The following is a 23,786-nucleotide window of genomic DNA, read 5'->3' on the forward strand; positions in this document are numbered from 1 at the left end:
CTCACCTTTTAAAACTTGATTAAATGGCACACCAAGCCTTGCCCATGCCCTCTTCGTGAAGATGGGTTTCAGCAGCAGATGACTGCTGTGTGATGGACCTGCATGGGCCTGCACAAGGCCTCCTTTCCCATTGTATTTATCTGGCTAAATTATGGCATTCTTCCTGGAAAACATTCCAACACAGTGTGCAGTTTGCATATGATGGTGCCATTTTACAGTGCTGGGGCTGTAAGGCTGTGCTGAGAGTCAAATCTGTCTTTGTGACTAAAGTGGAATCTTGTCTTTGATATCACCTTCCTAATGCTCAGCTGTGCTCTTAATTCCTTGGAATTGTCAGGCCTATTCCCTTGGTGTTGGAAATAGTAGCTAGACAGTGATTTTGTTTGTTTTTCTTTTCTGTCCTTTAAGGCTGATACCATCTAAAAATGAGCGAGTTGTACAAAAACATTGAGCCAAATGTTATTGATGATGAAATGGTTCAGAAAGCTATTGAAGAACAGTGTCCAGAGGACATAGAAAAGCTTGCCAAAAGAGAAGGTATTCCTTTGGAAGATGTGACAGAGCTACAGCTTAGTTTTAGAAGTGAGTATCAGAACATGTACGGGGTTTTTTTACTTCTTCTTTTGTTAAAATTAAGCATGAAGTGACTAACTGGCAATTAAACAATCGTGATTAGCTTGGATTTGCTATGTGAAAAGCAACATCTGGGCTTACATTTTTAGGCATACATGTATGGAGTAGTTTCATTAGAGGGCTGTGTAACTTTAAAGCTGCTTAACTTCCCACTATGCTTGTCACTGCTGTTCTCATTTAACATTTATATTGTGGGGACACCTACAGGCCACAGGCCTATTGAGCCCTTCTGTACAGGGACAAATCAAACCCTGCGCAGGCTCTGCCGTGACTGGCGATGATGTGAGAGCTATTTGGTAGATTATGGTGATTACAGCCCGATTTGGTGGCTTTCTCCAGTCATCCAGAGCATTATCACAGTTTGCCTCTTACTGTCAAAGAGTAAACTTGCTTTCACAAAATGAAAAGGAAGAACATTTTGCTCAATATTTGAGGGTTCGGGGGTATGTAATTTCGTGGGCTGAGATCTACTTTTGATTATTCATGGCGTGCTTCAGCACAGTAATGCGTGTATTAGGTGAGTTCCCTAGAACAGTCTCCCAGTCTCCCGATCCTGCCTGAATCTGTTTGCAAATACAAGATAGAGAATGGTGTGAATATTTCATGCATGGAATTCCTTGCTGTATGCTGCACTCACTAAACAATGACAACAGCAGAGCAACTAATGAAATCTTCTGGGAAGGCATTGCAGAGAACAAGATTGCTCTGTGTTTTCTGTCACCTTGGTCCCAATGTTTTGCTGTAGTGCCTAACGGACTGCCCTTGTGATTCTGTTTTTGGATAAAGCTAAATGCAGGGATATTGATTGCTTCTAAACTGCAGCTCTCACAGAAAGAGTAGATCCCAACTTGCTCTCCTGTGATGAGAATCCCAGGAGCAGGAGAGTCATTTACAAAAGCAGTAGCTGGCCACCTCTAGCCTGCAAATGCAGAGAAAAGCAGAGTCTCGTCCCAAACCTCCCTCTTGGAGCTGGAAAGAAAAATGAAGGTCAAGGCCTCCTAGTAGTGGATTTGTAAAGCCACTCTTGACTGCAGGGCAGTAGTCAGCATCCCCTCAGTGCCTTGTTGGCTTCACTGATGAGCAGTGTGCGCTCGAGCAGGACACTGAGGTTAACTGGGCTGTTTCACTGAAATCTCGTCCAGTCAGTGGACCTCTCAGCTCTCTAGGGCAGTCATCACATGCTGTTGTAATCTGCTGAAAATCCTTTTGGAGGTAAGACTGGGCATATTTTCCTTGTGCAAGACAGCGTGTCTGTTAAACTGAAAGCTGTCTCACATGAAAGGCAATTTGCTTTTTTCCCTGTGACTTTAGATATCCTGCAGATTGATAATCTGTGGCAGTTTGAGAATCTGACTAAACTGCAGCTGGACAACAATATAATTGAGAAGATAGAAGCTCTGGAGAGTCTGATTCACCTTGTATGGCTTGGTAAGATACAGGTGGGATGCCTTCTCAGGTGCAAAGCAATCTGCAACAAAGCCAGGGTGTCGCATTCCTGCTCAGACATGACTGATACAAGCTTTTCCCAGCAAAGGCTGTCAGCTGTCTGTGTGTTTCCTCATTTGACTGTCAAATGTCAAAATGCCTCAATATCAGAGCTGCAAAACAATCCTTCAAATGTTTAAAAATGATTTTAATACACTTGCTGTGGCGGGAAGAGGAAGGTGAGATTTTTCAAGGCTGTCTCTAGGGTTTGTACTTGTATTTGGAGGTTACCTTCAGAATTCTTTGTGGAAACACCCCTGTGATTTAGAAGTTTGTATTCAGTTTTGTATTCAAAGCACAGAACACACAATATTTACCTCACATGCTTAAGAGCTTGTGGTCATTGTTATCCCAAGAAGTGCCTGTCCTTGTAGTCTCATGTGACTACTTTTACGTGAAAACTCCAGGTGCTGAGAGCAGCATCGCACAGTGGTGCAGGTCTGGATGCTGGGCAGGTCAGTGAACTTGCTGCTACAGATTCCTGCTCTCTGGCAACTGCAGCCACATTGCTGGCTGGCACTGTAAATACATCCTCAACTGTCTTGGAAAACAGCATGTGGGGCTTTGGTTCATAAGCACATCTTGAAATGTTTCATGGGTTCTTCCACCCAGTTGTCTGCACTCTTCTGCTGTGCAGATGCCTAACGCACTTGTGAATCAACAGCTGATCACCACAGTGTAGGCAGAGTGTTTTAAAGCACACTCATAGGTTTTGCCTGCCAAAGGCCACAGTGGTTCAGCAGCTGCTGCATGAGTGTCCTAACTATCCAGAGGCTGGGGTGGTGCAGGCACTTGGTAACCTCAGCAACTGCCTTTGGACTCCTGAATCGCCTGGTGCTGGCCTGAGGGCAAATAGTTTCCTTAGTCAGGATGAAAGTAGGTGTTAGGATAGATGTTCTGGAAGGATAAGAGGAAATACCAGTGAAATAGCTAAAGTGAGTATATGCTTTTGTATGCCTCTGGTGACAAGAGGGAGATTGTGAGCATGGGGCTGGCACACATTGGTCCAATGGGAATGACTGTGACAGTGGGCCTTGGAGTGGCAGGAAAGAGCCTGCAAGAAACAAGGCAGTATCATATTTCCCATAGAAATACCTCCCTCACCTTTCTTCTGGTATTTTGAGTTTCTCCATAAGGTAGAAATCGCTTTCAGGTTGTGTGTGTGGAGGAGATGATGATTTCATGCTGAGAATTTCCTGTGGGAAACTGAACACCCCTGACAAAAACACTGTATATAAATTCCTAAATCAGCAATCAAGCTAAATACAAGGTCTGAGTTAGGGTGTCCTGCTAGAGATAATTTAACTTTTGCTTGGAAAACTTTTGATTTGTAAACTTTTCCCCAGACTTGTCCTTCAACAACATTGAAGTAATTGAGGGCCTGGATACCCTTGTCAAACTGCAGGACCTAAGTCTCTACAGTAACAGAATATCTAAAATTGAGCACATGGACACATTGCAAGAGCTGCAGATTTTCTCCATAGGAAAGAATAACCTGTCCACTTTGGAAGATGTGAGTGCTCTCTGGCTTTGCAAATGTTCCCTGTTGAAGGATCAAATAGCCTAAAAATGGCATTTGTCACTGTGCCTAGGCACCTCCTTAGAGGAGAAAATTCTCCTTAGGATTTCACTTCCTCTGTAGTCTAAGTTATGGTTTTGGTAAGCTGTCCTGGTGTTAAGTGCTTACTACAGCTATTTCTCTTTTAGATTATTGACTCCTGGAGGCCTGTCTCTGTTACTGCTATCAGCCATGGCAAAATTCCTGTAGGTTCCCATGAAAGTTGGAAAAGGATTAAGTAGCTACTTGCAAGAAAAGGGGGGAGTGGAGACTAGGATTTCTTTTACTCTTTACTCTTATCTAAGGCCCCTGATTTGTTCACCTCAGCTACATCCATCGTTTATATATTCACAAATAAGTATTTCATTTCCTGAATGCATTAGAAACTCATAATTTCATGTCACCTGTGTTTAGCAGCAGAGCAGGTTATGTATTGGAACATAATCATAGCAAGAGCAATGGGTTTCAAGGCTGTGTGTTTGCCCAGCACTGGGAAGTGCAGCATCTCTTTCCTCTTGGTGTAGGTGACCTACCTCAGGAGGTTTAAAAACTTACGCACACTGAATCTGATGGGGAACCCTCTCTGCGAGAATGAGAGGTACACGCTGTTTGTTGTTGCTCATCTTCCAGACCTGGTGTACTTGGACTTCAAGCTCGTGAGTGACACCACGGTAAGCTTTTCTGCATTCACTGCTTGGGAAAATGAGCAGTGGCATCTTACTGAGCATTTGCTTTGTTGGTATGCCAGCAATATTCTAGCATTCAGGGCAGGTTCCCTGCAGAAATTAGGCTTACAGAAACATGCAGTGTTTATTCTGCCTCCACCTAACAGCTGTGAACCTGTAGGCCAAATTCTATCAAATCTGACAGAGAGGCAGAGGTGTCAGAGGCATGATGTCTTCACAGATTTTGTGAAAATCAGCAGCTGTGTGTGGGAGAGGAACCTGGTTAACGTTGCAGTGTGCGTGAGTGCAAGCCTTTGTAGAGATGAGAAAATCTCAAAAGAGATCAGTCTTCAGACACAGATCCAGAGGAAAGGAGGCTTGGTGGTCCTGCTGCTCACTGAGCAATTTGTTTCAGACAAGCAGGTGCCATCAAACACACTTCCTGCATGTGCAGTGCATCTGCACCAGTAACCCGTAGGACTGCCGTTTGATCCCAGGGCTCAAGGAACAAACAAGGGGAGTTTTGTTTGGATTGATGTGTTTTTCTTAAGAACCAGGGAACAGGATTAATTGTAAATTTTCTTGGCACAGAGCAGGATCTGTACTTGAAACACACATTATTCTTACCACAGGACTGGAAAGGCTTTCCAGGTCACTGAGTCCAGTCCCTGCTCATACAGACAGTACGTCATAGAATTGCATACTTACATTTGTCAAGCTTCAGTTTCAAGTTAATTAGGTTCTTGCCCCTGCTACTACCTTGCCATCCACTCCTCTGAAGAGCCTTCCTGTTCTTGGTAAATGTATTAAACTCACTAGCTGATCAAATCAGTGCTCAAACTCTTGAAGTCAAAACAGGGCCTTCCTGCTAAAAAGAAAAAAAAAAAAAAACAAACCACCCAACCCTAAAGATGAGGAAATGGGGAGAGAAAAGTTTCCTGGGACTGAATCAGTTCAGATGCATTGAATGCAGTCAAAGTAATATGCCAACAAAGAAGTGTGATGAGGAATGGATTAGAAACTTCATAAGGAGTTTAATAAAAAGCCCACAAAGAAATGGAGATGCAGATGTCACTCAGGTATATGTTCTAGAAAGATCAACTGCTCATGCCCAGATTTCATAGAATCATAGAATGGTGGGGGTTGGAAGGGACCTTTAGAGCTCATCCAGTCCAGCCTCCCTGCTAAAGCTGGCCCACCTAGATCAAGCTGCACAAGAACGTGTAGAGGTGGAAACCTTCAGAGAAGGAGCCTCCACACCCCTCCTGGGCAGCCTGTGCCAAGGCTCCTTCACCCTCACAGTAAAATATTTTTTTCCTTATGTTTAAATGGCACTTTTTGCATTCCAGCTTCTTTCCATTACCCCTTGATTTGCTGAGCAATGCTGGATAATCTAATAAAAAGTCTTCTATTTCTTTGCATGTGTCAGCGAGAAGCTGCAGTTTTAGAATATCGAGATCTTACTGAGCCATTGCAACGTGAGGCAGCTCAGGCTCAGGCTCAGCTGGAGGAGAAAGAGGCAAAGCAGAAAGAGCTGGAGTACCACAAGGTAGGTTTCCTTGGACTGGTTATATATTTGTCTCAGGAGAAAGAAGTGCAACACGTATTCACTTCTCTTTTACCTGCTTAAAGATGTAATGAGAGGTTAACACGTTGACTGTGCTAAAACTAAGGCTAGGATTAGTCTCTGTGATCTCTGAATCTCATCTTTTGGAGGAAAACAGGACCTGCTGTGGAATACACAAGATGTGGAGGAACGGGATTCTTTTGGCTGAACAATGAAACTATAGATATAGACCCTGTGAAGCTAAATGATAAATCACACCCGAGGATCTTATCAGCCTGACAGGAGATTAAGAAAATTACAGGTCTGAAGGAACTGTTAGTATTTCCATGGTGTACTGACTTTTTTTTCTCCTTCACACTAAGTTAATGCTCTTCATTAATTTTACAGTTAAACCCTTCAGGGCTTTCAGAGATCACTGTAGTCCTGTGAACAGACTGAAAACAAGACCAGGCAGAATGAAGCTTTCAGTTATGGTCTGTCTTTGTATTGCAGACATCTAGAAGACCAGACCAGCTGAAGAGCAGAAGGTGGTTAAGAGAGAGGGAGGGCACCTCTACTGAATCCTATCTGAAAGGCTTAATTGCCTTTCAATATGTGTATGCCTTTCAGGATGTGGTTGTATGTGATAATGTTTTATATAAGATTAAGCAGCATTTTCTATCCTTAGGCTAGAGAGTTCTAGCAGAAGGACCACCAGGATGGGTTTGACTCCAGTGGCAGGGTACTTTCATGCCTTGGTTGGTATACGTATTGTGTTGGAATCCCTGTGTCTGCACCACTGCTCGTCTGCTGGTGAAGTGCTCATAGGAGAGACCCATCCTGGAGACTGACAGCAGGTTGACACTCTTATTTTACTTACATTGCTCTGTTTCTCTTCAAAGGCAGCCTTTGTGGAGTACTTGAATGGCTCATTTCTGTTTGACAGTATGTATGCAGATGATGCAGAAGCTGCCAAACTGGCTTACCTCCCTGGTGTGGGTGACCTGCTGCAGGAATATCCTCCCTGGCTTTAGAATACCTACAGCTAAACCATAATGCCTTGATTTAAGAAGGAGCTGCATCCACAGGCACTCTTCATCCACTGCTTTGGTCCAGGGCTGAAAGCTACATTGATCTAAGATCTGAGATGGTCTGTGTTCAGTTTTGGAGTGGTACCAAAAAACCCAGTGTGAGACTGTGAGACCACTGATGGCTTTAAGGCTTGGTATCTCATGAAATATGAGGGCTCCAAACAAATGGTTTATCCTACTGGTGAGCTGGCCAGCCCAGCTTGAAACATCCCATTTGTAAAACCACTCATTTATATCACCAACAGGTCATGAGATTCCAGTGTTTAAAATTCTCACCGTTGTAATTACCATATTCCTTTTCCTTCACTTGAATCAAACACAGTTTCAGCAGCCTTCTTTTCTGACCCTTCACAAATCAAGGCTTTGTGCTTTCTTTAAGTCTGGAATCCACTTAAAGTTTAAAATGAGCTATAAGAGAAATCTCTGTCAGTTAGATTGTAAGAGCGCAGTTGCTAAAATCATGTTGAAATTGAAGTGGTAGGAGATAGGAACAGACTAATCAGAATGATATGAGTCGCATATCTCACAGCCTGCCAGAGCTGGCAACATGAAGTTTTCAGGCCAGCACTTTTTCTGATCATTGCTCCTACATGGGGGATCAGAAAGCAGACACTTTTTTTGTCTTCTTTCTTTTCTCATTCAGATTAATAGAGCATTGTCAAGGCCAGTAACTTGACCTTCCTTAAAATTGCATTACACTGTTGGGGGAAAATGCATCACGGCTTAACTGCAATAGACTCTAGAAACAATTCCATTGCCAAGATAATAGCAGATGAAAAATTGACGTTATTTTTGTGATGCCACCAAGCCGGTAGTTTATTCTGTGCTCTGGCTGTGGGCTCTGCAGCTGTATTTATTAACTATGCAGGCACTGTATTCACACTTGTGAAGACAGATAGGGCTGTGTGCTTCATTCTGCTGCTGTGTCAGAAAAGAGTCTGAGAAGTATATGTATTTCCTTTTTTTAATCTCCAAGGCCTTTTTCTGCCTTGAGTTGCCACGGTTTTCTCCATCCCCTTCAGGTAGCAAAATCCTATCCATGAAATGTGAACGGGTGACCCAGTCCTACCACAGACAGAATACTTGGCAGCCTGCTCCCAGCAAGAGCCACGTTTACATCACAGTAGCTTGTAACTCGTGTTGCTCAGATTTGCAGAGGTAGAAGGAACATAGCATGTTGCTCCATTGAACAAGCAAAATACCTTGACTCTGATGTCACATACAGGAAGGAGTTTGTCTCAGTTTGTGAGAACCTGTTTAACTATGGGCTGAAAGAGTATGAAAAACGAGAAGCTGAAGTCTCTGATTTCTACGAAGGTCTCCATCAAGCATTAACAGCCAACCAGCAAGAATGCAGGAAAATAATCCTAGACTTTGAAAATCGGAACAAAACGGTAATGTTGTTATACTTTAGTTCATTTGAGAACGTGATTTCTCTATATCCTATGCCAGCTTTTAATTTGACAGAGAACAAGGGTAACTCCATTCAAGTGAGGATAACAATACTGGATTTACACTGTTGTAATAGGAATTGGTACTTGATCCCTAATGGCAGAATGACAGAGTGGTTGAGGGTTAGTAAGGACTTCTGGAGGCATCTGCTCAAGCAGGGCCACCCATAGCAGGATGTCTTTGAATATCTCCAAGGATGGAGGCTCTACAACCTCTTTGGGCAACCTCTTCAAGTCCTCAGTCACTGATCTTTCATGGTTTTCACTGCACAAATCTACACCAAAACATAATGTCGCTAGCTAATATAATATTAAAAGGTTTTTAGTACTTTATGTAGGAAAAGATTTTGGGGATTGAAGTTCCAACATTGTGGGCAAACCACAGCCAGCTGACACTGAGAGCCTTTATCTATACTGAAAATTCAGTATAGGACAAAATGAACATGGCATAGTGTCACCTTCCTGACCACAAAGGTAAAGGGCCTTCAAGGCTTTTCAGGAAAAAGAAAAAAAAAGGTGAGGGCTTTTTAGGGTTCTTTTCTCATCCAGAAAAGTTACTGGTCTTGAAGAAAATGGAAATGTTCAACTTTTCTTTTAGTTTAAATATTTTTAATGAAGGTGCTTAAAAAATACATATCCCTTTATCCAATTTATAGCCACTTCTCCTCTCTTTGAGGCCTCCAATAGCTCTTCTTTTATTGAAAAAAGGGGGAAGAAAAAGGAAGGAGATTCTAGGGTATTCGGTTTGTTTTCAGCCAATTTTCTACTTCAGTTCATTTTTGTCAACAACAGCTCAAAGAACTCTTAATAGAAAAATTGGGTAGAGTTATTGTAATGTAATTCTAGTCTTTTTAAAGGAGAAACTGTCTTTTTTTCATTCTGCTCAACTACAGCCACGCATTGTGGCTGCTACGGGCGTAGCTTCTAGCTGGATCCCTTTCTGACCATGTATAATAGATGGATCATTATTTTGTTTCCACAGAAAAAAAAATAAGGGGAGGGCTAAAGCCTGGTAACACTCTGTCAGCTCAGCAGAGTCAACTGACACCAGGCAGAGTCACGAGCGCTGGCTCCCTCTGAAAAGCAGGTCACTTTTATTTAGGTGCCATCAGGCGCTGGCAGCCTGCTGAGTCACTCTGTGCCCTGGCCCTGCAACCTTGCTGATTCACGCTGGCAAACTGATGCCATCAGCTCTAGGCAGGACACCAGTTTGCAGCCTTACCAGAAGCGTGTCCAGAGATGGGCACCAGAGCTGGGGAAGGGTCTGGAGCACTAATCTGATGAGGAGCAGCTGAGGGAACTGAGGATGTTTAGTCTGGAGAAGAGGAAGCTGATCACTCATTACAGTTCTCTGACAGGAGGTTGTGGCGAGGTGGGGGTTGGTCTCCTCTCCCAAATGACGAGTGACAGGAGGAAATGGCCTCAAATTGTACCAGAGGAGGTTTAGATTGGAGATTAGGAAGAACTTTTTTCCCTGAGAGACCTTCTTGGACCCTGTCCCAGGCTGCCCAGGGAGGTGGTGGAGTCCCCATCCCTGGAGATACTGCAAAGCCCTGTAGCTGAGGTGCTGAGGGACATGGGTTAGTGCTGGGCTTGGCAGGGTGAGGGGAGGGGTTGGACTCCATGAGCTCAAAGGTGTTTTCCAACCAAAACTATTCTATGATTCTATGAAGGAAACGGAAAGTTTGAGATACATATTCAGTTAATTTGCACTTGCATTCCCAGTAGATCTTCCATGTAAAAAAATACAAACCAAAACCCAAACTCACAAAACCCCCACAAACAAACAAGCAAACAAAACCAACAACAAAATCCCCAAAATCAAACCCAAAGAAGCACATCTGAGGCCAGATCTTGGCCCTTCATCTTTGTCCAGTGACCTGCAGGCTCAGCTACAAAGTGAGCCACAAGAAAGGACACAGTGGTCAGCACAACAGTTTCTATATAAATACTGAAGGAGTCCATGTCAAAACTCATGATTGTATTTGAGCAGCACTTCCCTACTCATTTAAAAGTGCCAGAGGAGTTCAAAAGGTGCAGAGGCCCCAGCAGACAGAAACCTCTGAGCCATTCTTAGGGGCTGTTTGTCTTGCTGTAATCCCTTCACATAAGCTGGGGCAACCTGTAAGATAGCTCTGCTCTCTGAAGTTGGTTAAGGAGCAAAGAAACATCAAAGGCCTTGAACTTTGAAGTTATTACTCCTCAAGCTGCAGTTTGAATGGCTGGGGAGCTGTTTGAACCTCCTAACTTGTTTACACTAGAAAAGGAGATAACTTGCTCTCCCCTTCCCTGCTTTTAGCACTGCACAGGTTGGGTTTCCAGACACAAATCTTGGCAATGATTTTCATCAGAATTCTCTATTTTATTCCATTCCCTCTCAGGAGAAGTGGATCAGACATCTTAAAACAAGTATATTTTTCCCTGCTATTAACGTCTGATTGTTAACTCATTTTGCACAGACTGGAAAATAACACATTGCTCAGCACAAAGGGGATTTGTTTTGTTTTGATCCAAGAAATTGTAAATCTTGTCTGGTACAAAACTGATGTCAATATTTAATTCTGAAGGGCAATAAATCCTTGCTCTAAGAGGAAGGCAGGCCATGATAGGTATTCCATATTCTGAATACTAAATCCTGAGCCTATGGAAGTCAATCAAGATTCTCCGTGTCATGAAGGGGATGAGGATTTAGGCCTGCATTTCTCTCCATGCAGTAAGTGTTCATCTCTTCTTCGTGGCCACCAATGTCAAGAATCTAGTATTTTTTTTTAACAAATAAACTTGAAACATGTCAGAAGGGAAACCAAAGTTGAAGCACAGAAGGGGCAAAGTCTTCTTCTGATTGGAGGAAGCATTGTCTCCGAGGGCACTGCACTGCCCTGCATCGTTAGCACAGCGGCACACCTCAGCACTGTCCACTACCTCCTATGTAGATGTGGAGGCTTCCTGAATCACATTTCATTTCAGCTCAGCAGCAGCAGGAACTTTTCTCACACATGTAACAAGTTAATTAAATTGCAATGGAGTGCTGAACACAAACTGTAAGTAATTTATGGATCTCTGTGTTTAGAAGCTGGATGAGATTCATAATGCCAGTACTTACGATATCGCTGAGTCTAAACAAGCAGAGTACAGGGAGGACATATTTCAGCTGTCAGAAGCACTGATGACCTTGGAAATGCTGATAGCTGACCAGCTGGAGGTAAGCAACTTTTCTGTTGCTGCACCCCTCTGTTTAGTAGATCACTGCACAAAGAAGGGGACATAGGTCTTCCAGTCAAGCTCTATCTTAGTCTTCCTCTACTCATAGTTGATCTGTGTAAGATCAGGCCCTGGACATGGATCCATTGCAACAGATTTCTCTTTCTCAGAGCTGGCATGTCCTTCACCTCTATCCAAGCTGAATTCCTACTCTTTAAAGAGAAGTCTGTGTATAGAAGGCACTGCAAAGCATGGGGTATGCATATGGGATTCTAGAGGTGTAACTCTTTGAAGATGATCTTTGCTATGAATAAGATTACACACATTCCTGCTCACTTAATGCATTTGCTTGCATAATAGCTGCCTTTTTTTCCCCTCACTAGATTATTCTTCAAAAACTAGGGCAAGGCTGGTCATGTGCTGTTTAAAAATTAGCAGGCAGGAGCTGGGGCCTGGGTGCGAGCAGATGCTGCAGTTTACTTTTGTGAATGTCCATGACAGAGAGCAGCAACTGAAAATGGATTCCTCACTGCATCAGAATTGTGCCTTTTAGCGTTTTCTGAATTGGTCCTCGTGTATCTGCAGTCACTGATGGAGTGAGCAGGAACCTTCCTCCCCGTGTGCCCTTCTGCTTTTGCGTGATTCAGGTGGCTGTTTTTGAGCTGAGTATCAAGACATTTAAGTGCAACACTTCACAGATTCTCCAACAGACATTTTTGAGAGAGGTAATAGACAGCAGCAATTTTAGTTTCTGAGGACTGAGACAAAAGCTGCAGTAAGCCCAGGCACTGATTGTGCTTCTGACAAGAGGCTCTTCATGTGTGTGAGGGGACTGCAGTGTACGGGAATACAGCGCTCTCCAAGCGCTACTTAGGCGAGGGTAAAAAAGGGATCAGCTGGCTTGCTCCAGACACCAGGTAAAGGTATCAGTCACTCAGCTTCCCCACAATAAACTGATGCTGATTTTCTGTCCCTGAAGGAGGAAAGAAAATCTTGCAGCACTTTAAAAACACTTTAAGTGCTTGAGGCAGCTCAGTTTCTGACTGTGTTAATAACAGCAGTGAGTCCAAATTAAAATCAGTTGTAGATTCTTCCGAGACTCCCTGACTCCTTTTTATGTTTATGCAAGTTTTCATTGTAATGTTTCTTCTTTTTCCCCTTTGTTAAGGAACTCATAGAGGATTTCAAAAGAAACATTGCTGTCATAGTGTCAACGTTCATTGAGAATGTTAAAGGGATATATCCTTTTGATGGTATGTGGGTCTTCCTCCCAGTGATGCACCGATCTCTCAGCCCCAAACCCAGAAACAAGCCAGCAGGAAAGAATTTTATATACATTTAGAAAAAAAACCAAACAAACCTAAACCAACAGAAAAGGCTTTTTCTCAGCTTTACAGGAATGGTCCTTTAAGGTGCTCAGCTTCTTTCTGTGGAGACTCTGGAGCACACAAAAGGATCTTAGCTCTCCTGTGCTGAAAGTCTGTAGGACATGAACAGCTTTCTTCCCCTTGGGAATCTTACTTTCTTCTCCACACAGCCTGACACGACACAATCCTGGGAGGATTGGTTTTGGCTGTTTTCTGTGTACATTCTTACCACAGCAGCCAATGAAATACCTGCTATGCCTGTTGAAGTTTCTTTAAATGGCCTTTATTTTTCTGTTGGTGTCTTCTGCAACAAAGTGAGAAGCACCAAAGTGTTTCAATGACAGGTCACACTACTTGGAATATAGAAATCTGTTGGCCCGGTGCAAATAATTGTATCCCATTTAGAGCTCAGCTCCTCTCCTGGAAGGCCTCCTTCAATTTCCTTTGCAAACTCAGGCCGCCTCCCAGTTCTGTGTAATAGATGGCAGGGAGGATGAGACCTGATGTGTGATGAAGAGCAGAAAGCATACATCGTGACATCACGGCAGCTTCTGGCAGCAGCCAGGCCTGTTCCTGGGGAGGGGAGGCCCACTGCACAGACAATCAGTCTGTAGTTACAGGAAGTCATTTAATCTCTACAAGTGAGTGCCATGGTCAGCTTTTTCCTTAACTCTCTTCTGTACAATGACCCAGTGCCAGGACCTGGAAAATCTTTACCATGAAAAGCTGCTAGAGATTGCCATCACCACACTGGAGAAGTCAGTCAAGAATGAGCTTGAGGAGGATTTGCCAGCTGATGTTCAAGTGGTAAGGACACCAAGAAATTCAACTCTGCTAGGGAGTTGGCTAGGGGAGGAGGCCACAGCCTCTTCTGAGAAGGGATGGGGTTTCCAGGAGGCTCAGTCCAGCTAGAGCCAGGCCTAAACCAGAACATAACCTCCTCCTTTGAGGCCCCAGCCGCTTGGCTGAACTGCAGTGCTGCCTGACATTCCACTGCCTAGGACAGAGGATAACTGCACTGCAGGTTTCCCTGGGCACTGCCAGAGCTGGTGGCAGCAGCCCAGGAGAGGTGCTGAGGAAATCTCTCTCCTGCCTCCAGCACAGCTCACTTCTCTGGCCTATTTCCAGACAGCCCCAACCCAGCAACCACATAGGCAGCATCTTTGCTGCACTCACAGATTGTCTGGTTCAGATTCTTACTGCTCTCCCAGGAGAATCCCAACACTGCTCTGACCTCTTTGCAGCGGGGCTCTGTTTGCTTCAGTGATTTCAAAAGCCCTCCCTAGAGCTCCCCAGCCCAGGAGCCGATAGACATGACATTTCAAACAGAATCCTCCACAGTGCCCTCAGTCTTACTGTGATAGCAAAGATCCCAGGAGCCTTTCAGAAAGTACAGAGATCCTTACGGTGCTCTGGTCAGCAACACCACTGACCTTTTTGCCCCCATTATTCCTTCATTTAGCAGCTAAATGACTTGAGTTTTGTATTTGCTGTGGTTTTGCTCTTCTGGGATTATCCCAGCCCCCACCCCGTTACTCCAGGTAACAGAGAGCTGACAGACACAAACCAGACCCCTGAGCCCCCGGGGGAGCTCCCTGCTTTATGGCCTGTGCAGATGGCTGTGGTTACGCACCACTGCTGCGCACCCATTTTGCCTCGCTGCCATCCATTTCCACAGAGAAGCAATCTTCATTTGTTCAACAGCTGCACTTGGCTGCAGGCGCAGAGTCATTATGGCTTAGCGAAGCCACCCTCTATTTAGAGCCACAGGGGAAGTCACTGCTTTGATTACAAGCTGGGACTCTGCAAAAATGAAGATTTACAGCCAGCGCCACCAGTGCAAGAGACCCTTCCAAGTGTGATTTTCCACGTCCCGCAGCTGCCGGGCCAGGCGTGCGGCAGCATATGCAGCCTTGCACACCACCAGCTGCCCACAGGGCTTGCCATGTGTGGTGAGACAGCCCTGCCTGCAGCATGGCGCTCGGTAGCAGCCGTTTGCTGCTAGCTTTAGCAGGTAAAGCCAAGGGTGCTGCCTCAGTTTCCCCACTCGTACTAGGGATAATACTCCCATTACACCATAGCAAAGTCCAGAGGCATCCTTGGAAAGGACAACGCACTGGTTTCATCCTGCTGAGTAGGGCTTTGTCCATCTGAAACAAAGGGCTGAGCAATGCAGTCACTGTGATGCTGGTTCTGAGCCCTGCTGCTTCTCCTGCATGTCTTCCCCCTCCTCTCATCCGGTCACATTGCCCCCTACAGCTTCTGGGGGACAAAACTGCCGTTGTCAATGCAGCCAACATATCCCATGGCATCCGCCTGCGGAAGATTGATAAGCGAGGGAGCGATCTCCTCTGCAACGTCTACCGCTGGCAGATCTCTGTGACAGAGAAGGTAAGGGACCTGCCTGCTCAGGGGGATGGGGCACTGACAGCTCTGGTCCAAGGGGTGAAGACACTGCTAGGAGAGCTGTTCCCTAACCTTTGCTGCAACCCTTGGTGCTCCAGGGACCCTGACAAGCCTGTGGATTCACTGCTTGGTTTCAATCTGTTCAGGCTCTTCAAAACGAGGCTGACAGAAGCCATGAGCGTATCAAAGAGATTTTTCTGTACACTGATAGTCTCCAGGAGGAGCTGGATAACATGGAAATCCTGGACCTGGTAGAATAGGTCTGCCAGGGGCTGGGCAGCTGCCTGAGCTGAGGCACACAGGATCTCCCAGCACAGCACACGCAGCAAGGACATCTGCCTCGGTGCCCGAGCTGCCTGGGAGATACCAGGCCAAAGGCATACTTCTTGTATCCCCTCGTAGACTGCAATAAAAGATACTTCTTTACTCTAGAAAAGCACATGAAGCTTTGTCTCTTCCATCACGTTGGCGTGAAGCCTGTGCAGATGGAGCTCAGACCTGGTCACAAGGGGTTACGGATCAGCTGCGTGCTGATTGAACTGAATCATCGAGGCTTAGCACGCCTGAAAGCTTTGGTACCTGCAAGCACAGCAGTAGGAACTTGTGAGCCACAGGCATGAGGCAGCAGCCTGGGAGAGGAGTGTTCTCCATCAAACCTCCCCCAAGGTAACAGCGGGTTTCCAGCTCAGCAAGCAGCAGGCTGGCGGGGGCTCTGCGTGCCTGGGAGCCTTGTCTGCTCACTGCCTCTCGCAAAAGCAGCTTTCTGCAGCGTGAACAGCGCAGCCCCCAGCTTGCAGGAAGGGAAATCAATGGTTCCACGGGAGCTCACACACCGCCGCTCGTGACAGCCAAGCGAGGAGTCATTAATTCCCCTCCTTGCTCTGTGACAGCAGCTGCTACGCTCACTTGTGGGCAGCTTCTGAGGAATGATGCCGGCCAGGGTGGTACAGCTCGAGGCAAGTAGCAAGGAAAAAGGTGGGAAGGTTAAATGAGAGGGTGGCTGCAAAAGTACGCTGAGGAGAGATCAGGTCTCTCTGAAAGGCCCGTGGCTGGTGCTGCCTGTCACACACAGATTTAGCTCACAGCACACTGTGCTTTTGAAGATGGCAGAGCCCAGGTTCCCCTCATTTTGCTCCTGGTCTGCACATTTGTCTCCCTGCAAGGACAAGGACAGGGCACTGAGCATGTAGAGGCTCATGCAGCAAAGCAGATCCCTTTGGTAGGTGGTATCTGCTCAGCTCTGCTCCGTGGTTTGTTCTGCCTGCAGCCATCCCAGCACCTGGCAGCTCCAGACCTCTACCCTGCTTTGGTGATTAAAACAAAGAACTACTCAGCAGCATTGGCTTTCAATATCTATCAGGGGCGTGCCTTTAATCAAACAGAGAGACCCTGGTGTTATGTACAGGCACACAGAGGGATGAAGAACAGATGCAATGGAGTCTGTTTTCAGATTTCCATAACAAGTGTGTGTCAGGAGCTGGCAGCTCTGCAGACGTGTGGCATATGCTGGGTATGTCTGTGCCGCGCCCTGCCCAGGAAGCCGTTTCTTTTGTGGGAGCTCCTCCGAGTTCTAGACACCAGAGCTGCTGACTTGGGGATGCAGAGGAAACCCACCTTGACCTTTCCTCCTTGTGGGTTCAAAACTGTTGGTGCTGCACTGTGGCAGACAGCCCAGGCCAAGAGTTGCCCACAAAGATGCAGCTCCTCAGAGCACGAAGCCGATTCCAGGGGAGATACGGTGTCAGGAAGGCGGTTACCATCCACTGGGTCACGCCAGCAACTCACTCCTGCACCCAGCCCAGCAGCCTCAGTCCTGCAACAGCTTGTGCTTTACAGTCGAGCTCTCTGAACAGAGGTGAACAAAGAGAGTCCCAGCTGCTGCACGAGCACGCAGCTCACACAGATCGTAGTCGTGGGCCCACTCCACGCTGCCCCACCGCCGAATCTGGAGAGGAGGAACACGAGGCAGCTCAGAACTGGATTATACATAGAGTTGCTCAGCAACTCTCAGCCTCCCTTTTCATGTTTGCAAAACATAGGTCAACCCCAGGAGCTGTGCTGATCACTGACTACTGCCTCAGGGAAATCTCCAGATGCGTTCAGTGGAAGAATGTGTTTCACTTGCACTGGGATGGAGGCAAAGCCCCTTAAAGGGAGGATGAAAAGATTCCCATCAGCTTCAGCCACTTTGGGGTGGGGGAGAACTTCATGCCAGGCCAGTTTCCAGCAAGCAAGTTATTAGCTTCATGGCTCCAGGCTGGATAGCCCACAGCACAAGAAGCCAGCCACAGCTCTGCACTTCAGATGAGAGAGAGGCAAAAGCAGCCATCCGGGCTCTGCAAAAAGGAACTGGAAGTCCCGGGAGCATGCTGGGCAGCTGTGCCTGTGGTGATGCTCTACAGCAGCATCCTCCAGACTCTCTCAAACGGGCAGGCTGGCAGAGTGGAACCTTTCCTGCAATAGCAGGCACTTCCCTTGGCAGTTATTTGTGGTGGGAGATGCATTTGTCATGCTGAGATTATTGCTGTTTGAATTATAGGGCTGTTCTGTAACATAATTTACCTGGTATTCTTCCTCCAGGCGAGACAGAAGCACGGCTTTCTCTACTGTAATGTGCCTGTCAATCACACCCATGGACAGAATCAGAGATTTCAGCTGGGTGATTACAAATTCTATACCTGGAAGGGAATAACCCAAATCAAACAGGATTCATGGGTTTTTTTGCTGTTGCATTACAGCAGCATCTTCATGTGCTCTGAAGAGACAGTCAAGGTGTGGTACCTCCTCAGGGAGGTCGCAGGGCCAGTGATCCTCCCAGGCCCATCTGGGCACGTAAGCAGCAGATCTGCAATTAACAGCAGACACCAGGCACAGCTCTGTCACTGCAGTGACGAAGCCTATGCTTTGGAAACAACCTCCTTTGATTCTGCCACAAACCCTCCCTGTGCAAAGGGAAAAGATACCCACCCAAGTATTCCAGAGCTCAGCTGAAAGCCCAGAGTGAGAGTGACTTGGGTACCGTTAAGTGTTAAAAGCACTGTCCACATCTATAACAACAGCTTAGAAAAACAGGCTGTAAGTGTGTGTGGTGTGCTGTGCCTCAGTGGAAGACATGGCTGATGGGGTCAGCTGACAAAACAGCACAGCTCTTCCCTGCCACTCCACCAACTACTGGCTTACAAGAGACCCCTCTTCTAGGAGAGGGGAGCCTGATGGCTGAGGGCCCAGAGCAACCCCCCCAGGGGGACAAGGAAAGAGGTCTCAAAGCTCTGAGCTGCTGAGCACTCAGTTCAGCTCAAGCTGACAAGAAATGGAGGTACCTGCACACAGACAGGAACTGAAGTCAGGCCTGTCCTGTGCTACCAGCCTAGGCCAGACCTTGAATTTTAGCTCTAAAGTTGACCAGCTGCCCTAAGTCTTCCCCCCTCCCCAGGGGAGGCATACACCTTTCCCTTCCACCCTGTCTGCCTGTATTACAACAAAGTGGAAGAAATGATTCATCAGAAAGTATCTTCACACGGGTAATGGAAAGACTTTGCAAGTCCCATCCCCAGCATCAACACTGTTCACTTCCCTTGGCTCAAAGCTGGTGCCTTTTGTGGGTTTTGCTGTCCCCTGCTCATTCAAGTCTTGCATCTGAGCCCTTCAACGGGGCCTTAACATTCCTTCATTTATCTTTAGGTGTCATTCAGCAGTATCAAGTAAGATCAAGTGGGCTATAAGGGTGAAAGAGTGATGACAGTGTGCAGAACTATGGGCACTTGGAGTACTAAAACCCATTTCTTTCCCTGGTCACAGAGCTGCAGACTAAGCCACTAGAAGGTTTGGCATTAGAAAAGTTATTTGCACTAGAGTAGAGCAGACAGCTGACAGGCTGGCTTGGTCAGGCCCAGAATGCCAGTGGCACTACAAGGAGAGTCCCTACCCATAACAAACACAGCTAAGGGACAGGCCTGCAGATTTAAAACATAAACCTCAACACTCCCATTATCTCAAAAGAGGAAAATCAGTGCAGTCACTCTTCTGCCCCATGCAGAGAGAGCAGCAGCCTCCTCCCCTGGGGCAGTGTGAGCAGAGGGCTCCCTGGCACAGCCTCTCTTACCTTGCAGGGCCCACGTGTTGTAGGAGGCCAGATGGCTGATGAAGGTCTCCTTGGTGCTGGCTGGGATGTTTGGCCCCAGGATACTGGTCGAGGAGCCAATTGCGACATTGTACCTGGAATGATCGCCCAGCCCCTTAGAAAAGCACAGGATGCTGGTCAGGAGCACACGAGCTCCTGGGCTCAGCAGGGCAGGGAATATCCAGACAGAAACATCTTTCACCTCTTACCTTTTCTCAGCCCAGGCAATGATGGGATCCCATTCGTTCTTCTGCAGCTCTACCAAGGCGGGTGGCTCCTCCACACGATAGCTGGGACACCACAGAACCAACCCCACCGGGTGGTCACTCCCAGGCTGCCCCACCACACGCCTCAGGCAGAGGGCTGCCCCAGAGCACACCAAGGAGAGCACAGCCTCCACCAGAGCACAGCAAAGGGAGCACAGCCCCCACCAGAGCACAGCAAGGGGAGCACAGCCCCCTCCCCAGAGCGCAGCAAAGGGAGCAAGGGCCTTCTGTGCACCCAGACAGCCGCAGCACCAGCAGACTGCCAACAATCCCCCTGCCCCTCCCTGAATTCAGAGCTTTTTGTTGTTCTAGGAAGGACAAGTCTATCTCACTACAACAGAGCAGCAAACCAGCCAACAGAAAATTCAGGCAGCCTCAATCCAGCCACAAGATGCAGTGGTGAGAGAAGGGGACACATCCCACTGGGGCCACTCCTGCCTCACTTCAGCAGGGACTCAGCTCAGCACTCCCCACTGCCACTGAGGCAGATGGGGCAGTCCCGTTCCCCCCTCTCCACAGTAGCTGAGACAGTGGACACCTCAGACTGTGAGATAAGGACCTGGACATGAACAGGCTTGATCTTGCAGCCCACAGGGACTTTAAGGAACAAAGGGCATTTTGCTGCTGGTACAAGCAATCTGAGCTGCCTGTACTGTCACAGGAGTAGCAGGGATTGGGCTGCCAGATTCCCCAAGGCCTTTCCAAGATATTTTCCTCAAGAAGATCTTAAATTTCCTGCTGCTCCCACCCCTGCCCATCACAGAGGTGTCGAAAACAAGAGTTCAAGAGAGGCCCAGATCCCCACCCTCCCTCATACCTTTGCCCTTTGGATGCACAGACTTCCCCTGGGTTTGCAGACGTAAGACTGACCTAAAATACTTCAATCACTCGGGCCAAGAGCAGGGCAGATCAGAGCCCTGCCATGCTGGGTTATAGTAGTCAATTTTCCTTCACTTTCCCCAAGCACCTTTCCCAGAGCCAGCCTGTGGTAAGCCAGCCCTGCCTCTGTGCCAGGGGGCCCCTGTCCCGTACCAGATGGTGTCGGTCTCCAGGAACTTGACGGCTGCGCGGATCAGCTGCGTTTTGTTCCGCTGCGTGGGGTTGTCCAGCGCCGTGTTGCACAGGGTGGTCTGCAGGAGAAAGGCAGTTCCAACTCCCATTACTTAAGGCTTGAGGAAGCAGCAGCTTCCATTGCACAAAGCCAAGAAGCAGCAGAGGAATTCATGTCAGACAGAGAATTGAGATCACAGATAAAGGGGCTGCAGGGCCAGAACACATAATAGGAATCTTCTCACTACCTTCAAAAGCTTTTGGAGCAAGTCCAGAAAGCACCAGGGAGGAGGGCTCATGGACTCCTTCAGAGCTCACCTGATTTCCTCCTGCCCCTTGCTATCCCCAATAACACTGTCCAGCTCCTTCTCAGAAGCCCTAGTGACACAGATTCCCCCTAGTCAGTTATCCAGCCAGTATCTGACCATCCTCACAACTGCACAGTTCTCCCTGTGCCCAGCCTCTTGTCCCTGTTTCCATGAGCATTAGGACAAGCTGCTCTCTCCAGGTTCTGTGTTTGGACACTGTTTTCACATCTATGGGGCCACCTCTGTTTTAGAGCAAGCCACATGCATTCTGCTGCAAGTGCTCAGGAGAGCTGGGGGAAGCAGGGTGCGGAAGAGGTATTCTCAGAAGATGCCTCCATCTCACACATCCCAGCACAAGGCTGACACCCCAAAACAGTTCTCAGCTCCTGTTCTGCAATCTATTCAGGCAGCTGACAGAGCCCTTACCAGGTAGCAGTGGCCTGGCAAACCTATTTTTAGCCCTTGGCATTTTGATTCTTTGTCTTTAATCCCACCTTCCTTGACATAGCTGCTCCCAGCAGACTGCATTCTGCCCCATGAGGTCTCTGCATCCCAACCCATCGTACTCACCAGGTGCATAGTGTAGAACTTGATGGTGTCCTTCTGGGAGTCCCACTCTGTGGCCACTGCAATGGCCAAGGCCTCACTGGGGACAGTGAAGAGCTTGGCCTGGGGCGTTTTCAGCTTTCGGTGGTCCAGGTTTATTTCAAAGCCGCCTGGGGAATCAGATTAGAAATCCTGGGGAATCAAAGAGGAGCAGGCACTAAGAAACAACAGACAACCCCAGAGAGGGAGCAGATGCAGAGCAGGAGACCAGGGAAGCTCAAGCTTCCCATCATCATTTGGCCACACTTAGAAGTTTTTGGTCTTAGAAGCTATTCCCTGCCACAGAACTTCACTGTGGATGAGGAAAGGGCACAGCAAGTTGGCAGCAGATAGGCCCCTGGCACAGCCTGGGCTGAGGGTGCACCCTGCTTGCTGAAGCAGTGTGGGGTGGCAACACTCCTCCCCATCCCATCCCATCCCATCCCATCCCATCCCATCCCATCCCATCCCATCCCATCCGTCGCACTCACCTTCTCCTTGCGAGATGCTCACATTCTGGTAAAACCGCTTCCTCTCTGGGGGCAAAACCAGAGCCATTCAGAGGGCTTAGAGGAGGTTTGGTCCCTTCCCCTGCTCCTCATCACAACCCAGGACAGAGCTCTCAGTGCCGTCAGGTGGCCTGGCCACAAAACCCCAGCTTCCAAGCACTACATTGTTCCAGCGAGCTCCAAGCAACTGGGGAAGTGCCATGAAACTGGTGAAAGCCTCAGGGTTGCTGGGCATGATGGGCAAGTGAATGGGACCAGCTTCCCCTGTGCCAGGCTGGGGCTCATCTCTGCCAGGCTAGGGTCTCAGCCACCTTCCAGCTGCCAGGTACTGAGTTCCTGCAGAGTGTGGTGGGCAGTTTCCAAAGCAGACCAGTTCAGATCATACATGGTGTGAAGGCTCCTATTGCTCACAGAGAGCGGAAGAACCTGCAAGCTGTTCCCTTGATGACAGAAGCCTGATTGCAAATCCTGAACCCAGAAATCTACCTTGTGAAGGGCCAAGCAGCAAAGCTGTTGTTCTATGCTAAAAAAAGCCCATTCCTACTAAGGAAATGGAGCACAATTTGCTTAGAGGCTCAGTGCCCTGCAAGCTTCAAAGCCTCGGGAAAAGCCACGCTGTTAAAGCACAGCTTTGAGAGAAACATGCATGTACCCCCAGAGGAGCCCCCAGTCATGTTTGTGGGCTCCCCACATCCCACGATGAGTCACTGCCACTCTGCAGCCTCACCTCTCAGACAGAATGAGACCAATTTACTGTCCTCACACCCCCATGCTTCCAGCAACATCTGTGGAGGGAAAGCACGGCCCAGAACGTGCCTAAACTACCCCGGGCAGGTCCCATGCCCCCCGTTTCTAAAAACTGTTAGCTGACAAAAGCAAAATGGATGAACTGAGGGCCTGCCTGTGCTGCCAGCAACATCCTCCCCCACACCTCTGGAAACCCACAAACGCCAGGCTAAGGGTGCAGAGGCAGGCCTAGCACTGGAGCCGCGTCAGATGATCCTCTACTTGGGCTGGGGGAGCCGGGGCACCGCCGGGCGCGGTATTTGACCGCTCCCCACGTTTTCACGCGAGCTGAGCCCTCCCCTGGCCTGGGTTGAGTGCCACGGGAGGGACATCCCCGAGCGAGACCAGACGCGCCGGGCCTGGACCCCCTCCCCGGCGCGGGCTGGAGCAGCCCCGAGCGGCCCGGCGCCCCCTCACCTGCCGGCGGCGCGTAGGCGCGGCCCCCGCCCGGCGCCGCCGGGCCGCCACCAGCAGCGGCAGGGGGCGGCCGGGGGAAGCGGGAGGGAGCGCAGCGGCCCCACAGCAGCCGGCGGCAGCCACACCACATCGCGGCGAGGGGGAAGGGGAGGAGGAGCCACAGCCCGCCCGCACCGGCGCGGCGCCACGAGCGCCGCCATGTTGGCGCGGCGGCAGCCAATCCGGGCCGCGAGCGCGTTTTGTCCCTCCGCGCGCCCCGTCCCGCCACCGGGCGGGCGAGAGACTCCCCTTCCCAGCGGCCCCCGCGGCCGCGCCTGCCGGGAGGAAGCGCGCGCCCCGCGC

At 48.3% G+C, this 23,786-nt stretch overlaps 2 protein-coding genes across 2 annotated transcripts; one reads left to right on the forward strand and one right to left on the reverse strand.

Moving 5' to 3' along the window:
- The first annotated feature begins 425 nt into the window (after positions 1-425).
- DRC3 (dynein regulatory complex subunit 3) lies at positions 426-15,663 on the forward strand. Its single transcript, XM_010199281.2, has 12 exons — positions 426-582; positions 1,945-2,061; positions 3,465-3,631; positions 4,201-4,347; positions 5,771-5,890; positions 6,790-6,902; positions 8,198-8,372; positions 11,500-11,631; positions 12,799-12,869; positions 13,681-13,804; positions 15,257-15,388; positions 15,550-15,663. The coding sequence occupies exons 1-12, from the start codon at positions 426-428 to the stop codon at positions 15,661-15,663; spliced, it is 1,569 nt and encodes a 522-aa protein (XP_010197583.1).
- A 1,084-nt stretch (positions 15,664-16,747) lies between these two features.
- ATPAF2 (ATP synthase mitochondrial F1 complex assembly factor 2) lies at positions 16,748-23,726 on the reverse strand. Its single transcript, XM_061992983.1, has 8 exons — positions 23,445-23,726; positions 22,224-22,268; positions 21,718-21,863; positions 20,822-20,919; positions 19,733-19,813; positions 19,506-19,618; positions 17,966-18,081; positions 16,748-17,348 (listed from the first exon to the last, which is right to left on the reverse strand). The coding sequence occupies exons 1-8, from the start codon at positions 23,572-23,574 to the stop codon at positions 17,211-17,213; spliced, it is 867 nt and encodes a 288-aa protein (XP_061848967.1). The 5' UTR covers positions 23,575-23,726; the 3' UTR covers positions 16,748-17,210.
- Positions 23,727-23,786: the final 60 nt, after the last annotated feature.

The sequence above is a fragment of the Colius striatus genome, chromosome 3 (genome assembly GCF_028858725.1).
Source record: "Colius striatus isolate bColStr4 chromosome 3, bColStr4.1.hap1, whole genome shotgun sequence".
Classification (NCBI taxonomy): Eukaryota; Metazoa; Chordata; class Aves; order Coliiformes; family Coliidae; genus Colius; species Colius striatus.

Coding starts and splice junctions, on each gene's coding strand:
- DRC3 (XM_010199281.2), top strand. CDS start 426: ATGAGCGAGTTGTACAAAAACATTGAGCCAAATGTTATTGATGATGAA. Junction 5,891..6,789: donor AAGAGCTGGAGTACCACAAG/GTAGGTTTCCTT, acceptor TTCTCTTCAAAG/GCAGCCTTTGTGGAGTACTT. Junction 8,373..11,499: donor TTGAAAATCGGAACAAAACG/GTAATGTTGTTA, acceptor CTCTGTGTTTAG/AAGCTGGATGAGATTCATAA.
- ATPAF2 (XM_061992983.1), bottom strand. CDS start 23,574: ATGTGGTGTGGCTGCCGCCGGCTGCTGTGGGGCCGCTGCGCTCCCTCC. Junction 18,082..19,505: donor CAACACGTGGGCCCTGCAAG/GTAAGAGAGGCT, acceptor ATTCCCTTCCAG/GTATAGAATTTGTAATCACC. Junction 17,349..17,965: donor GCCTGGAGGAAGAATACCAG/GTAAATTATGTT, acceptor CCTCCTCTCCAG/ATTCGGCGGTGGGGCAGCGT.